At 41.7% G+C, this 15,822-nt stretch overlaps 1 protein-coding gene across 1 annotated transcript in view; it reads right to left on the minus strand.

Moving 5' to 3' along the window:
• Positions 1 to 586: 586 nt before the first annotated feature.
• The window catches only part of LOC128260643 (optomotor-blind protein), a 67,086-nt gene continuing 51,850 nt past the window's right edge, over positions 587 to 15,822 (minus strand). The window contains 4 exon segments of the mRNA XM_052993791.1: positions 587 to 3,862; positions 4,621 to 4,865; positions 8,853 to 8,929; positions 9,010 to 9,156. Of these exon segments, the coding sequence (XP_052849751.1) occupies positions 2,589 to 3,862; positions 4,621 to 4,865; positions 8,853 to 8,929; positions 9,010 to 9,156 (1,743 nt within the window). The 3' untranslated portion in view covers positions 587 to 2,588.

Raw genomic sequence — 15,822 nt, forward strand, 5'->3', positions numbered from 1 at the left:
TTAACATTTTCATCAAGTAATTTAAAGTTTGGAAAGACCATGGAAAAACCATATGCATTTCTTTTTTGACTAATTTGGGGGCTAAAATTCCGTCCTAGATTTATCTCAATCATCAACGATTGCAACGATTTTGGCGTCATACTTTAGTGCCAGCGTTTTCACGATCAATGCGATTTGCAGGAGCAAATTCCATTGGGGACAGTAGAGTGTGCAAATCCTGGCCAGTAAAACCCCCAGCTTTGGCATCGCCTGGCAACCCTGGCCGACTGCCCATCAGCAGACAATTGGCGGGCAGTTTGGGTCAGCTAATTATGACACGCACTGTTTGCCAGACGCTGCTATTTATTTATTCATTTTATTTATTATTCCCGCTGGCGCTGTTCATTTCGAGGAAAGGATGTGTTCGGGGAAAAATCCAGCCACCAGACAACAAACAATAAGCCAAAATAAACGAAAAAAAAAGATCCAAACAAATAAATGGGCAAAACTAATGAAACACGGACCGATTTTGATTGCATGCTGTTGTTTCAGTTTGTACCAATAATATTTGTTTGAAAATGCAGTGTTTGCTCATTGGTTTTTTTTAGTAATAATTTTTATTTAATTTCCTTTGTTTTGTTGTTGTTTAATTAATTTTATATATAATTGCAGTGACATGAGGTGTTGTTGCTTCTTCATTAATTTTATTCATATACATATATATATTTAAATATATATCCTTTCGTACATAATTTGTTCTTGTTGCTGTTGCTGTTGATGTTGCTGTTTTTGTTCTTGTTTCGGGTTGTTTGCGTTTGTTTTAAATTTAATTAACTATAATTAATATTGCTTTTGCGTATAATTCATTTTCAAAAAACAGCTAACCAACAGAAAAAAAATCAATTTTCTTCCATCAATAATGATGATGCCAGGTGATGATGATGATGATGATAATGATGATGTTGATGATAATGATGATGATGGTGTGATTTTGCATTATTATTGGGTTACAAGGAAAACAAATCGCTACAGAAATTTATTATTTTTTTTTTTTTTTGTGAATTTTTTTTTACTTAGTTTTTCTCGTTATTTGTGTAATTGTATTGTGGGTGTCTATGTTTCTTGGTGTGCGAGTGTGTGTGTGTGAGAGAGGGTGGTGTGTGGGTGTATGTTAGCTGCGTCTTTGTCGCTCTCTCTTAAATTATGCGAGGAACATGCGTTGAATTCAACTCTTTTCTTTATCTTTTTTCAATTTTTCTTACACAAAAAAAGTGTTCTTTACTAATAAAAAAAATTATATTTTTTATTCATACATTTATAGTATATATGCATATATATTTACGATATAAACACACACAGAACTTGTGCCCTAAATTAGCATCTCAGGGAGGTTCCGAAAATTTAAATAAAATACGAAAAAAAATTGATTACTTTCTTCTTTGGTTTTTAGAACTTAAAAGTAAAATAAAAAAAAATATGGACAAAAAAAATATTATAGTTAAATTAGGAAAACTCAAGCTCTCATAGTTATATAGTTTTTGTTTCGATAAGCATTTTCCATCGTCTACGAAGAAAACTCGTCACTGGTGTGTGTGTGTGTGTGAGTGTGTGATTGTGGGGGTGGTGCTGCATGTGTCTGTGTGTTTGTTGAGTGTTTACGGTATCTTGGTACTTAAGAGCTACATAAATTATTCATGTATATATATTTCTATGTATATAGGTTTTATTACGTTTACTAAAAAAAAAAATTCATCCACCTAAGACTAAGAAAAAAAATTGCATTTATTTTGTTTTTTTTTTTTTGTGGTATTTTTTTGTGGGTTTTTCCTTTCAATTTTTGTTTTGTTTGTTTTACTAAGGTTACAATCTGTATATATATCAGCTTCTATATATACTATATATATATTTTTATATATATATATATGTGTTCTAGATGTATATAAAGAGGCGCCATCTTTGATGTTGCTATTTCCAATCCAATCAATATACATATATGCTTGATACATATTTTATATATGCCTTTATAAATTTGTATGAGGGAATCTCTTTTTGCCCCTTACTTCTGTTTTTTTTTTTTTGTTTTTTGTTTTTTGTTTTTAGTTTTTGCCTTTGTTTATTCGATCTTGAAGGGTTGAGTTGGCCCTTCAAGGCGCTAAAAGTTTCGTCCATTCTTGCCACTTGTCCCCTTTTTTTTTTTGTTTTTTTTTTTTTTGCTTCTTTCGCAGGGCTCCCCCGTCAATCATTCTGCCTGCGAATCGCCAGCTATTTCTAGGGGCTAGGCTTTGCTTAGAAACGAGACAGAAAAAAAAAAGTACTTATGGCTGGCGATTTGAAGCGGACAGATTGACTGGAAAAGGGGGCCCTCTGTCTGTCTGTCTGTTTGTCTGTCTGTAATGCTATATGCTACAAATGTCTACATGCTAGGGTCACATCGCTGATCGCTGATCGCTATATGTACAACACACTCGACTCGACTCGACTCGACTCGACTCGGCGGCACACTAAACCACAAGAACGGTGGTTCTGGTGGTGCTGGGGGTGCTGGTGGTGGTGGTGTTGGTGGCCATGTATTTCGGGGGCTAGAGCCTGCTACGTACGTCCGTTCGCGGTCAGACGTCGACGTCTAGATCGAGGTCGATCACCGAACTGCGGTCCTCGTCCTCGTTGTGCTCGTCCCCATCCTCCTGCTCCTCGACATCCTCCTCCAGCTCCAGCTCGAGCTCCAGTTCCAGGCCGGCATCCTCGCAATCGGAGCGGCCGTCCAGTAATTGTCACTGATCCGCACTCGCTCCGTGATGCGATTGCGATTGCGAATGGAGGTGCGTCTGGTGGTGGTGGTGTGACTGCTGCTGCTGGTGGTGCGACTGCTGCTGCTGCTGGTGGTGCGAGTGCGAATGCGAATGCGAATGCGCATGCACTGAGTGGTGCTCCTGCGTGGTGTGATGGTGGTGCTGGGCAGCCTCCTCGGCCAGTTGAAGTGCTGCTGCCGCCGCCGCCGCACTGCCGTTGTGCTGCACCTCCAGCCCATTGACCATCTTCTCCATGCTCTTGAGTTCCGAAGGGGAGTGCTGGGATTGGGACACCCCACCGCCACCGCCGCCGCCACGCTTCATCAGCGAAGGTGGTGTGGTGGGTGACATGGAGATGGGCCGCGTGGGCGGCGAGTGGGAGGCGGGCCGAGGTCGCGGACTGGAGCTCAAGCTCCGGGGGCCATTCTCCACGGCTGGAATTCCGGGCGGGTCACCCGAGCGATTGGCATTCGAGCCGGGTGTGACTGCATCGAAGGCGGAGCCCAAACTGCCCGGCAAGCTGTACGGCGAGAAGCGGTGGCTCTTCAAGCCCTGCAGTGGCGAGACCGGCGTGTGTCCCGCCGCCGCGTAGGCGTGGCCAAACAGGGCCGGATGCTGGGCGGCCAGCGCGAGCTGGGCATTGAAGAGCAGGCCGGGATTCAGGCCGGCCGGACTCATGGCCGCTGCCGCTGCGGGATTGTGGAGCAGGCCCAGGTGCGGCGGCGGATAGAGGCCGTGGGGATAGAGGTAAGGCAACAGGTGCGGCGACGGGTGGATCGGCGGACCCACCGATATATTCGGCGATGGGTAGCTGCCGCCGCCACCGCCGCCGGCATTGAGGGCAGCCGCTGCGGCAGCCGCGCCCACCACCGCCTCCTTGGGACTGCCCGTCGAGGTGGGCCTAAAGGCACCGCCGGTGCTGCCGCCGACGCTCTCCGAGCAGCTCGAGTCGCTGCCATCGCGCTCCGCGTCCGCATCCGCCTGCAGGCGGCGACGCAGTGCATCCTCCGCACTGGCATTGGCGGCCGCCGCTGCGGCGTGCTCCGAGGCGCCGGCTCCCGCTCCGGCCAGGTGATTGAACCAGGCGGCCAAGGCTGTTCGGGGGAAGAAACAAGGTTAAGGGGTCATTAGAAGGGCTTAGGCAATAAATAGAAGTCGGCAAGTGTTTGGTAGAGAGCAGTGATGGGCTGCATTCAATCACAGAAAAGAAAACCTGACTTATTTGAAATCTTTTCAACGAGTTTGAGTTTGTTTTGGGTATCTACAAATAACCTATTTTCTCACTGTTTCTTATTTTGTGCATTGATTATGTATCAAATAATACGATTTTTACCATTGCAACTACGTATTATTATGGGCAAACCCTGATTTTTTATTTAATTTTGAATTAATGTAATGTTTTCCACTATCGACTAGGGCTTGAAGTTCTGAGCAACATGATAATGAAGTTCCTTAAAAACTAATACTTTATTCATAATATTTACATATACTCATTAAATAAATTCGTTTAAAAATTTTGACTATTTCTTTTACTACTTTAAAATATTGTTCCCTAATATGATGGCAATCTCAAACTGTATCTATCTTATCTTATCTATCTTCTTTATCTTAACAATTTTATTGATATTATTCTCGGAAATTATCTAAGTTTGTTAACGTACAAAAAACATTTAAGAGATTTTTTTGAACTTATAAATTTTATTTTTGTTTTTAAAAAGCATCTTTTTATCTTTTCCTTACTTCTTTTGTGATGGGCCCTAAAAATCTGTGAATGAACTAGTTTTCCATATTGTTCTTTCATCGCACCCATCACCAAATATCAATTAAGTATATTAAATGGTTAGTTACTCACCGGAGTGCTGGTGTGCGTGCATCTGCTGCAGCGAGTGGCTGAGCGGCAGGAGCGGACTCTGCGGCGGACCCACAACGTCCAGGAGCTTGTCGTCGTCGTCCTGCTGGTTGTCCAGCAATCCGGCATGGGGGTGCAGGTGGGGCGGACGACCGGCGTGGCCCAGGTGGAGCGGTGCCCGCGAGCTGCTAACATGCGTGGGGTTTAGCTTGTCCGAATCGGACCCTCGGTTCGACATCAACGCCTGCCTGTAACAACAGTTGTACGAGAGACGGGGGCCACAAATTAGAACATCCAATGGTCAGGTGGAAAAGGATACCCCATATAGATTCGTTAAGGATAATTGGCACGATTCGATGTTAATATATATTAATATTAAAGTGTTAATGAATATATATGTCGCCACTAGTTTAGCTCCCCATTCTTGTCATAAATTGTAAAACCTTTTAGCCGCATTTATCGGTTGATTTTCCAGCGGAATTTTCGTTTAGGATCAGAGGACCAAGCTTTGATAATATTGTTGGTAACTGAAATATCTGCTAAATGATAAACCAGCGCTGGCGGCGGTTTGATCCCTTTTCCCTTTTCCTATACCCTGCTCCCTGTTTCACACACACACACATACACAACGTTCGAGCCCCGAAAATGGGCTACCTTCAGTCAGTTGGGTGACGTGTGCCCCACATTGGCACCCCGCCCACCCACAAAAACCACCGCCCACATTCCCCCACTGCACCTTAATTGAAATGTAACAATGCGAGGCGGAAACAGGCCGAAGCTCTCTCCGTCCGTCCGTTTTATACGTCCGTAGTCTGTAGTTTGTCCGCAAGTCTGTACGTACGTCTGTCCGTACGTCTGTCCGTACGTCTGTCCGTGTGTCTGCGGCTGAAAATGAAATTGAAAAATAATTCAAAACACGTTAGTGTAATTTAGTGTCTGTTCTGGCCAATCTTCCACCACTCCCCCCACATTTCCACATTTCAATTTTCCTTATTTTTCCGCACCGCTGTTGTTCACACATCAAAGCCGAGCTGCCTCACAAATTGGGCAATTTAAGCCAGCCAACACACATGCGAATGGTGTGTGTGTGTGTGCGGGTGTGTGTATCGTTATCACAGCAACCACACCCAGTGGAAACCACCCAAACCACCCAAGCCACCACCCACTTTTGCATTGCTGGCATTGCGCCAAGGGCGTCTTCTTTTACACTTAACTGTTTTTCCACCTACCTGTGTGTGTGTGCGGTGTGTGCGAGAGCCTAATTTAATAGCAAATCAATTTGTGTTAATCCAGGCAACGTATCTGACCCACCCACTTAACTACAAAGGCCAAGACGGCCAACTTTCCACAGGGGGTTCGTCAGGAACGGCAAAAAAAATTTTCATTTGAGGCCTCATTTTTGGGGCCCTTAAATGCCCAAAACAAAACAAGATAACTATCCCAACTGTTAATTATATGGTATCACAAAGATTTCATATAGATATTATAATATCAAAATGAAAAAAAATTAACGGCAATGTTATAAAACAAATTAATCTTTAGTCTTTAGTAATATTCAAAGCATTTTTGCGCCCCATTTAGGGGTAAATTTCCAGTATATCCGCCCCTGTATTATCTCATGCAGTGGGCCCATCAAATTGGGCCCAAAACCCAAAGACGTTTATCTATTGCCCTTTTGTCTCCCATTGTTGTTGTTGTCTGTGGCGGCGAAGTAAACGCCCCCGAAAAGAAAGGGAGTTGCTATTTTGCCATGGGTGTGCTGCTTTTCAGAAGGTCCAAAGAAATTGCGCTGTTTTATGTGCCCTGTAATTTTTGAATTACGTCTAAATTTGCGGCTTTAACAGCCCACGCACGCCCACAAAAACCCCCTCTTTTAGATAGATATATAAATATATATCTATATATATAAATATCCAGAGACCAAGACCTATTGTCAACTAACGCCTCGGGTAAGCAAAAATTTCGAAAAAAAAAAAAAAAAAAAAAATTGTTTGAATGGGGTGAGAGATTTTGCGAAAAAATCCCAGAGCAACAGGAACAACAAAAGGCGCCGAGAAAAGCGAATTTCAATTGCTGCTGTTAAAACGTTTTCACTTTGGATTTCCGGTTCTCGTTGCGCCGCGGGCAGTGGCAGGGGTTTTTAAAAAGGGGGTTCTCGCAAGGGGGTTAAAGAAGTCCCGCAAAAGGGTTTTTTTTTCCATGCAGTTGAATATCATTCCGGCGGAAGTTGCGCACTAGATTGCCACCAATTAGCATCTCTTGCTGTGAAGGACTGAACATTGGAATGCCATCATCATCATCATCATTTAACAGCAGCACCCAGGATATATTTCCCTTTTTTGTTGTTGTTGCCATGGCAGGGGCGTGGCAGTTGCTAGAAGGGGTAGCTCACAAAAAGAAGAAAAAAAAGAGTTGACTAAGTCGTCACTAATTGCCAAGGATTTTTGGCAGCTCTCCCAGGACTTCTTTAACTTCTTTGCGCCTTTTGCTCTGCGGAATTGTAAGCGGTTTAGTGGTTTTGTTTTTTGACCCCTTTTTCGGGCTGCCTCAGTTCCCAGCATTTAATTAACATTTGGGTAGAGTGGAGCAAAGTGGTCGACCAACTGACTAACTGACTAACTGACTGCTTGACAACTGGCTGTCACATCAATGACCAGGCAAATTCTGATTTTTTTTTCCGGTTCGGCCTCAAACTTTGGCGGTGGAAAGTAGAGCTTAGGCATTGGACAGACACGCTAATGCCAATCAAGCCAGAAGTAATCAGTTCTCGGCTCTAACACAAAAAGCCAAACTCGACTTGAGTAAATTGTTTGTGTCAAGTCAAATGTGAGTGGTGGTGGTTCTCCCAGGGTGGCTGGGGCTGAAAATTGATTTGTAACGTTTAGTCATGGACATTTCGACAGTCCGCTTTGGCTATTAAATGTCATTCATCATTATGCTAAGTCACCACCACCCACAGGAAACCGGAACCACTCGAAAATGGGGATCTCAGGACCCACCGCCGAATGAGCTCCCAATGAAAAACCCCCCAACGGGTGGCAAACAGAAATTGCAAAATCTGTGTGCTAAAACTCAAAGCTTTTCCTGCGTTTCGGTTTTTCATCCCCAGCCCCCCACAACAGGAAATTGCAATCAATCCATCAATATGGATTACATGTTCTAGCAGCCATCAGAGGTGCCAGTCATCAGCAGTATTACCAACGAAAAATCGAAAAATCGAAAAACAGAAGCCAAATGGCCAAGAGCATCATCATCGTTGGTTGGCTCTGCCACGCCCACAAAGTCCTTCCTCCCCTTTGTATGACTTGCAATTTGACAAGCTGTAGGGCTAATTAGTTCCGCATAGATTTGACAAAAATTAATGCCCCTCTCTCTATCTCTATCTGTATCTGTATCTGTATCTATTTCTGTTTTTGTATCTGCATCTGTATCTGTAGCTTTAGCCTGCTAATCAAGCCACAAAGCAGTGAAAAAAAATGGGGGAAGAAGATACATAGATGGATGGCTGGCCTGATTGAGATGGAGATGTCGATGTCGATGCAGATGGAAGATGGTAAATTGTAGATAGACCAGACCAGGGAGACAAATGAGTTCTCGACTAGGGAGCTGCAAAGTTTTGATTGTCTGAACAGCCACAAAAGGCCAACCGAGTTTTCCCCCTTTTTCCCATTAGCCGTGTCCTGATTAGTTTGCTTTTGATAATGATTTTTCCGGTGCAATAGAAGGATTAGAAGAGGACACAGATTTCAGTGAAAGGCAACCGCTTTGTAAGCGTTTTAAAATATACTTTGAGCTCCTAAAATGCTATGTATTTGAACTTAAAATCATTGTTTTTATATATATTTTTATAAACTTTGGTAGGAATTATTCTATTATTCGAATTTATCAGCTAGTCTTCGTTATGGAAGACAAGATTTAAAGCTTTTTAATGTTTTTTTTTAAACCAAATTTTAAACTTTTACTCAAATTGCAATATTTTATATCTGTAATTGAAATAAAATAAAATGAAATACATAAATAACTTTTCTTTTTTTTACAATTTCTTTATACATTGTATTAATAGACAAATTAATTTACTGTGTATTCTTTCTGAATTCTTCCTATAACTATTTGTTAACAAAGTTGTGACTTTCTGTATTTAATAAAAATAAATTTACGTTTGACCTCACTCAAAAAAAGTGCATTATCCAATCGAAAATATGTACTTTGAGCCCATATTCACTAGTGATACTCACTTCTTTTCCCGCTTGCCAGCACCAGTATCACGAAAGCCCTTCGCGAAGGGATTGTTATCGATTTTCAATTGAGTTATCTGCGGGGAATAAATATCAATTAATAGGCAATGACAATGACTGGTCATTCAGCACTTAGCACTCGGCATTCGGCACTCACCTTCTCATTTTGATATGCAGTGACGGCGATGAACTCGGTCTCCTTGAAGACGTACGTGCGAAACGTGGAGTACGGCAGCTTCAGGATGTCATTGGCTCGCACCAGGTGGAAACGCGGCTGGTACTTGTGCATCGAGTTCAGGATCGTCTGCGGGCGGGGAAAATAAAAATAGATGCAAATGGGGGGATTAGTGGAGTATTGTCAGGCGGCCATGGTTAGTTCGTTTCGACCAACCGGGGGAAAACAAAAACGAGAGACCAAGGAACGGCGCAAAGAATTCACTAAACTCTGAACGACAGAAAGCTTCACACAGCGCAGGCACACTGAGAAAAATATAGGCACACAAACACCTGAATATAGGCATTCTTCACATGGAAAATAAACAATTGTTCTTACAGAGCAATATTCCCTGAAAATACCAAATTAAAAAATTAGAAAAACACAAAACACCCAAGTATATAGTCATATATATAAAAATTCTAAAATATATGTTTATTTAGATTATGATCTATATCAAAGAAGAATTATGTGAGAATAAGATTATTTTTTTTATTTTTAACGATCATTTTGATGAAATGCATGAAATACACATTTTGTTAAGTTTTGTACCTCCCATTGAATTATGATATAGCCTTTAAATTTACAATGTTTCTCTCCCAAAACATCAAGCTTTTCTCACAGTGCAGTTACCGTAAATTCGCCTAGGTGAGGGACCCCAAAATATACGGCGACATTGCTGACGATTTGCTGGCGTCGTCGTCGCCGTTCACTTTACACGCCAGTAACATTGGCGACGACGGCGGCAACATTTGCAACATTTGTGCAAAACAGCCAGCCAAACGACCACCCACCAAAAGGCACGAGAAAATCGAGGAGTAGATATATGTATGTGATACATGCATATATACTATGGAAGGTATAGAATGGAAGCAAAGAACTTCGTTCTGCGAGGGAGCCCTTCTTGCCAATACAAAGTTGTTGTCATAAAATATGAATTTGTCGGCGGCGGAAAAAAGGCTGACAGGGATAGAGAGAGAGAGAGAGAGAGAGAGAGAGTGAGTGTGAGTGTGAGAGAGAGAGGGAGAAAGACCCCCCAAGCAAGCTGCAATATACCTCTGTATAAATTGCCCAATCCATTTCGATCCGTTTCGATCCGTTGTTGCAGAAAGGAACACCTTTTTAATTACCATAACTCGTCGGCTCGACTTCGATTAAGCGACAAACAGGCCTAGTAAAACCTGGACAAGTTGCTGCTGTGTCTGTTGCTGTGTGCTGTTGTTGCTGCTGCTGTTGCTGCTGCTGTTTCTGTTGTTGCTGCTGCGTGTGGAGACCCCACAAGCAGCACCCGTCGCCATTTTGTTCGTGTAATTTGGAATGAAAAAAAAAAACAACAAAAAAAAAAAGAAAAAAAAAAAGAAAAAAAAAAGAAAAAAAAAAGAAAAAAAAAACTTTTGGTTGTTGCTACAACGAACGAGCGAGGCAAGGAGACAAAGAGAGCAAACAAAGCGAGACAGCCCACAATGTGTATCTCATAGTACGAGTATCTCGTATCTTGTATCTGCGCCGGATTCGCACGCCTCTCGCCAAAAGCCAGAGTCAGAGTCAGAGCCAAAACCAAAGCCAAAGCCAAAGCCAAAACCAAAACCACCAGACTATCCGACCACCAATGGCGACTCGGGCCCAAAGAAACGAAGGTGTGACTAATGCGATGGGGAGGCGGTTCAAGGATGAATCAGTATCAGTGCCCGATGGGACTGCATCGATGAGCGGAAAGTCGGGATATGACTTAATTTTGCACCACGACAGTGAGCACTGAATATCAATATTTTGTACAAAAAGTTTACTGAATTGTTGAACACAAGAATTAGTACATACATACATAGTAAATACTAAATATGAGTAAGGAGAAAAGGTAGATATCACTTAATTGGACCAGTGAATACATGAATGAGTCCTTTGAAAATACTAAATATAGCTAACCAAATAACACATTTATGTAATCAAATCTCTTAATTTTATATTGACATTGAAGTAATAATTGTTCTTAATAACGAATAAGTACCAAACGAATATTAAATTTGACAAACAGTCTACATTTTAAATCATTTTTAATTACTCAATAGGAAATACAATTAAGAGGTTCACGGTATTCAAAATATAAGTACCTAGCGAAAATAAAAAATTAAGAAATTTGTAGATATCTCTATCAATGAATATATATATATATATATATATATATATATATATATGTTTTTCCAATGAGTGTCGAATGTATTTACCCAGAATATAACATAGATATTGTCATTGTAACTGAGAGTACTATATACAATATTAGTTTATTGGAAAAATAAAAATGCTCGCGAACAGGTTTTATGAGTATTATCATGAAAATCAAAAATTGATGGTATTTCGCAGTCGATCCAATCGAATATGTTTTGAACCCCCTCCATGGGCATGAAAAACGGCGCATTCAATCGAACACTTCACTTCAGAGCCGAAAAACACCGAAAAAACGAAGGCACAAAAGGCCAAACAAAATGCCAACAAAGAGCTGATTAATTGCCCCGCCATTTTGAACTAAACGCTTTTGCTCCACCCGCTTTTTTTTGAGCCCCCGGAAAATCGCCAATCAGCCAGGCTGGAAAGCCTTTTAAAGGCAAACACTTTATAGCCGGGCGATCATCCATCAAACTCGAACCGAATGTCGAAATAAACAGAAAAAAAAACAAACAAAAAAAAAATGAAAGAGGCAACACAAGTCCATAAATCGCGGGCAAAACGCGTCGTCGTCGTCTACTTAAAACGTCATTTGCTAATTTGCTTTAAATTTATTGACACATAAATTCATTTTAGCAATCATCATAATTACGCCGCTGGTGTAGATGTGTGTGTGTGTCTAGAATTTATTGATAAAACAATTTGCATTATTACGTTAATTTTTCATTGGCCTGCCATGCACGGTGCACAAGGCGCAAAATTGTCATTTAAAATGTCATTGTGGTCGCTGAGTTTTGTGCGCCGAGCTTGAATTGCGATTTAAATGAAAATAACCGTGAAGATAGCCATAAAAATATAAGCATGCGATGCAGTTTGTTCTCTGCTCTGCACTTTATTCTTTTTTTTGTTTTTTTTATTCCAAATGGGCATAAACAAGTCTAATTAGACATGAAGTGCGATTGTCGTCACTCAAACAGGCAGCAACCAGATTGCTGATGTTGCTGCTGGGTTTTCTGCTGCTGCTGCTGTTGCTGTTGCTGCTGCTGGTAGTGCTGTTGTCGTGATTGTATTTGCTGATTGAATTGATTGGCGAACAAAAACCCAAGGCAATTATGCATCAAATATTGTCTAGATTTTTAGCACATATATGATTGCACTTGTGCATTGCATCACGTAGATATTGCATGTTGCATGTTGCTGGTGGTGCTGCTGTTGCTGCTGCTGCTGTTGTTTGCAGTTTGCAGTGTCAAGTTTTGTATTGACAAAGTACAATCCAATCCGTGGAGCAGTTAATCACTCTATATATCGCCCGGGTGACAAACTGATTGAGCCGCCGGCGGTCAATACCAAAAATGGTGCGACAATTTCATGTTGCCTTTGGTGTTGCTGCTGCTGCTGCCGTGTTGCTGTTGCTACGTGTTGCTGCTCGATGGTTGTTGGTTGCTTGCTGCTCGTTGCTGGCTGCATCTGCACCCAGCTTGAGCTCCTGTTGTTGCTGCTGTGTGCCTCGATGTTGCTCCTTCCCCCGCCAGCAACACGTTTGTTTTGGGCTTTTGCGTGTTGATTGCTTAAAGGTAAAATCACTGTTGCTGCCGGCTGATTGCTGTTGTTGCTGTTGTTGCTGTTGCTGCTGTTGCTGTTGCACACTCATTGTTGGCATATTATCACATAATTTAACTGATGATGGCACTGCTGTCGTTGTTGCCTTGTGTGATTGCTGTCGCCGAGTTGTTGCAGTTGTTGCTGTTGCTTATGCTGTTTTTGCTGCTGCAACTTGTGTTGCTGGTGTTGCTGGCGTGCTGGGTTAATTGAATGATCACTCACACTTTGATTCGATTTGGCATGTAACCAGCGAGTTAACGGTGATCGCCAGTTAGATTGAATTGACTCTCCAACTCAGTGGAAAGTTCAGAAAAGCTAGCAAAAAAAGCAAAAAATAGCAAAAATAGAGGAACTCAGGCAAAAGGGGATCGTGAGTGAATGTCAGAAACTCTGCGAGTAAGTTTCTTTTGGCAAACAAAAAATACTGAGAGATCGTGTGAAGAAGATCGATGCCAAATTGAAATTGGCATCAAGTGATCAAGAAAATGTTTTATTTTTTTAGCGTTTGAACAACTGATGGCTTGATTGGTTGATCGGATGATCGGATGATCGCTTGATCCCACTGATCATTGGTTCAATGATCTCGCACGATCGCGAGTTCTAAGGCACCGGCTTTCGGGGCCAAATGACAATGATAAACTCTCTCAATGATCATCTCCGGACTCAATTAGGCAACACAACCATTTTCGGCTACCTGTTGACCAATTATGGGCATAATTGAAGCGCCTCTGATGATGACTAAGCCAAAGAGCCCGAGTCGAGTCGAGTTAAGTCGTTTTTTTTTATTAAGCTGTATTAAGTATTAAAGCGATATGCATATTGAACGATCTATACCATAAATATCAACACGAAACTCTGATCTAGAGCCGGAGAGCCCCATGTCTTAATTAAGCCCGCGGATCAGGTAGACCAAGAAAAAAAAGAGTAGAGTAGAGATCCCCCGGCGGGGGCCCACCATGCTGCCACATATTAATCTGTAAATTATGCATAATTTTAATGCCCCCAAAAGAGAAACAAAAAAAAAAAAAACAACGACGACGAAGGAGCTAAACAAACAGCCACCCAAGTCTAAAATCTCTTTTGCCATGGACATGTCAAAACTCTCACGATGCAGCTGCCAATCGAATCGAATTGAATTCGAATCCGAATACGAATCCGAAATACGGTGTCCAAGTCAAAATTTATTTACAATTTATAACAATTCTTTTTGGGCTGCCTTATCGGCCGGTGGTCGTTCGCTTGTTTATTTTTTTCTTTTTTCCCTGGGGAGGGGGGGAAAATGTTAATTAAACGGATTTACATTTTAATGACAACACGAAGCGAAGGCCACAAGAGCCCCCCAAAATGAAACCGATTGAGATACAGAAAGACGGCAAGAGCTGTATGTGGTTGGAGGGGTCCACTTGAAAAGCTCCAGCAGACTGCAGCCAATTGCAAATTTGCTAAGCAAAATGGGCGGCGTTTGGGGGCCAGACAAAACCAAGAAAATAAAAATGAAAAAAGCAACCCAACCATCGATATTTAATGAAATCGCAGCAGCAGCTGCCTAATGATGCCTTTGCCTGTCCACTGCGGTGGTTTTTCTTTTTCTTTTTTTTTGTATGCAAATCGATCGTGCCTGGTCCTCTAGAAAACATCCACCCCCTCTCCAAAAAAAAAAAGAAAGAAAACAACAGTCACAGTCGATTGGCCGGGAGCTGAAAGCAAATGCCCAGCTTAAAAACCAACTCGGAACATGAGTTCTGGCACCCAGTGGCTGCGGTTGGATGCGGCCCACTGATCTCCAACAGTCTCGATAGCCACGGGTTATCGATAGACGACGGTCGTGGTCAAATCGCGAAGTCAAGCAGAAAGACGAGGTGGCCTAACATCATTTTATTATTTAGATTACTCGAAAATGGGTTTACCGTGATACAAAGTAAGTTATTTTAAAAAAAGGTATATTTTTGATTATTTCGATAAGTCCGATAACCGATTATTACAAAAATGATTGAGATATGCACCTACCATAATTTCTATTTTATTTTAAAGATATAAGGTATGTTTATTCTGAACCCTTTAAATAGAATATGAAGTATTGATCTCAAACGTAGGTTGCTTAAACCATTTTAAGTTAATATATATTGGTGAACATTACAAATATTAACCAAGTTAAAATGATAGGTTTTTGAAATGAAATATGAAGTATTGATCTCAAACGTAGGAAATAAAATCAGTTCTAAGACATAATATATATAAGTCTTTTGAACAAATATTAATAATTCTTATTATAATTTTCCATTACATCAAACTGGTGTTTAATCTAATTATAGTTTCATATAACAGATCGATAGTGTGTAACTAGATACTATAAGTTCTAGAAGTAGTCAGTTCAAAGAACCTTCCACGTCGAATTAATCCCGAAACAAAGCTGAAAAGCCATAACTTATCGTTAAGTAATCGATTTGCAAAACCTGCACTTGGCCAATACCCAATTCAAGCTGTTTAGATCATAAAAAACACTCCCTCAATGGACGTTAATCGCTTTGTAATACCCCGTGGACGGTCGTGTGCTTAATTAATAATCGTTTTGTACACCCGCCACCCACATAAAGCGCAAACACCTAGGCCAACTATCGATGATTATTTATCGCTTTTGCATTTTCCATTGCAACCCCACCCCACCCCCTCTCGATGGTCGGGAAGTCTAGTCTTCTAGGCGGGCCATAAATTTGCAACTGGTCACAGAGGCTTTCCATGTGAAGTCCGCCGCCACTGCCTGCTTTATAAATGAGCCCAGTTATGGAGAGCTCGGCGGGCCATAGATAAAAACTAAAGCAAGAGGATCGGATCGGATCGGATCGGATCGCAATGGTTCGGTTCGGATCGGTTGGTATGGGAACCGTATTAAAAGAGCTACCGATCCCGATCCGGATCCCGATCCCGAACTTAACCGAACCGAACCCCCCCTTCGACTAGACTATCAGCGAATGACAAATATTTCAAATGATTTCA

Source organism: Drosophila gunungcola (genome assembly GCF_025200985.1).
Source record: "Drosophila gunungcola strain Sukarami chromosome X unlocalized genomic scaffold, Dgunungcola_SK_2 000034F, whole genome shotgun sequence".
NCBI lineage: Eukaryota > Metazoa > Arthropoda > Insecta > Diptera > Drosophilidae > Drosophila > Drosophila gunungcola.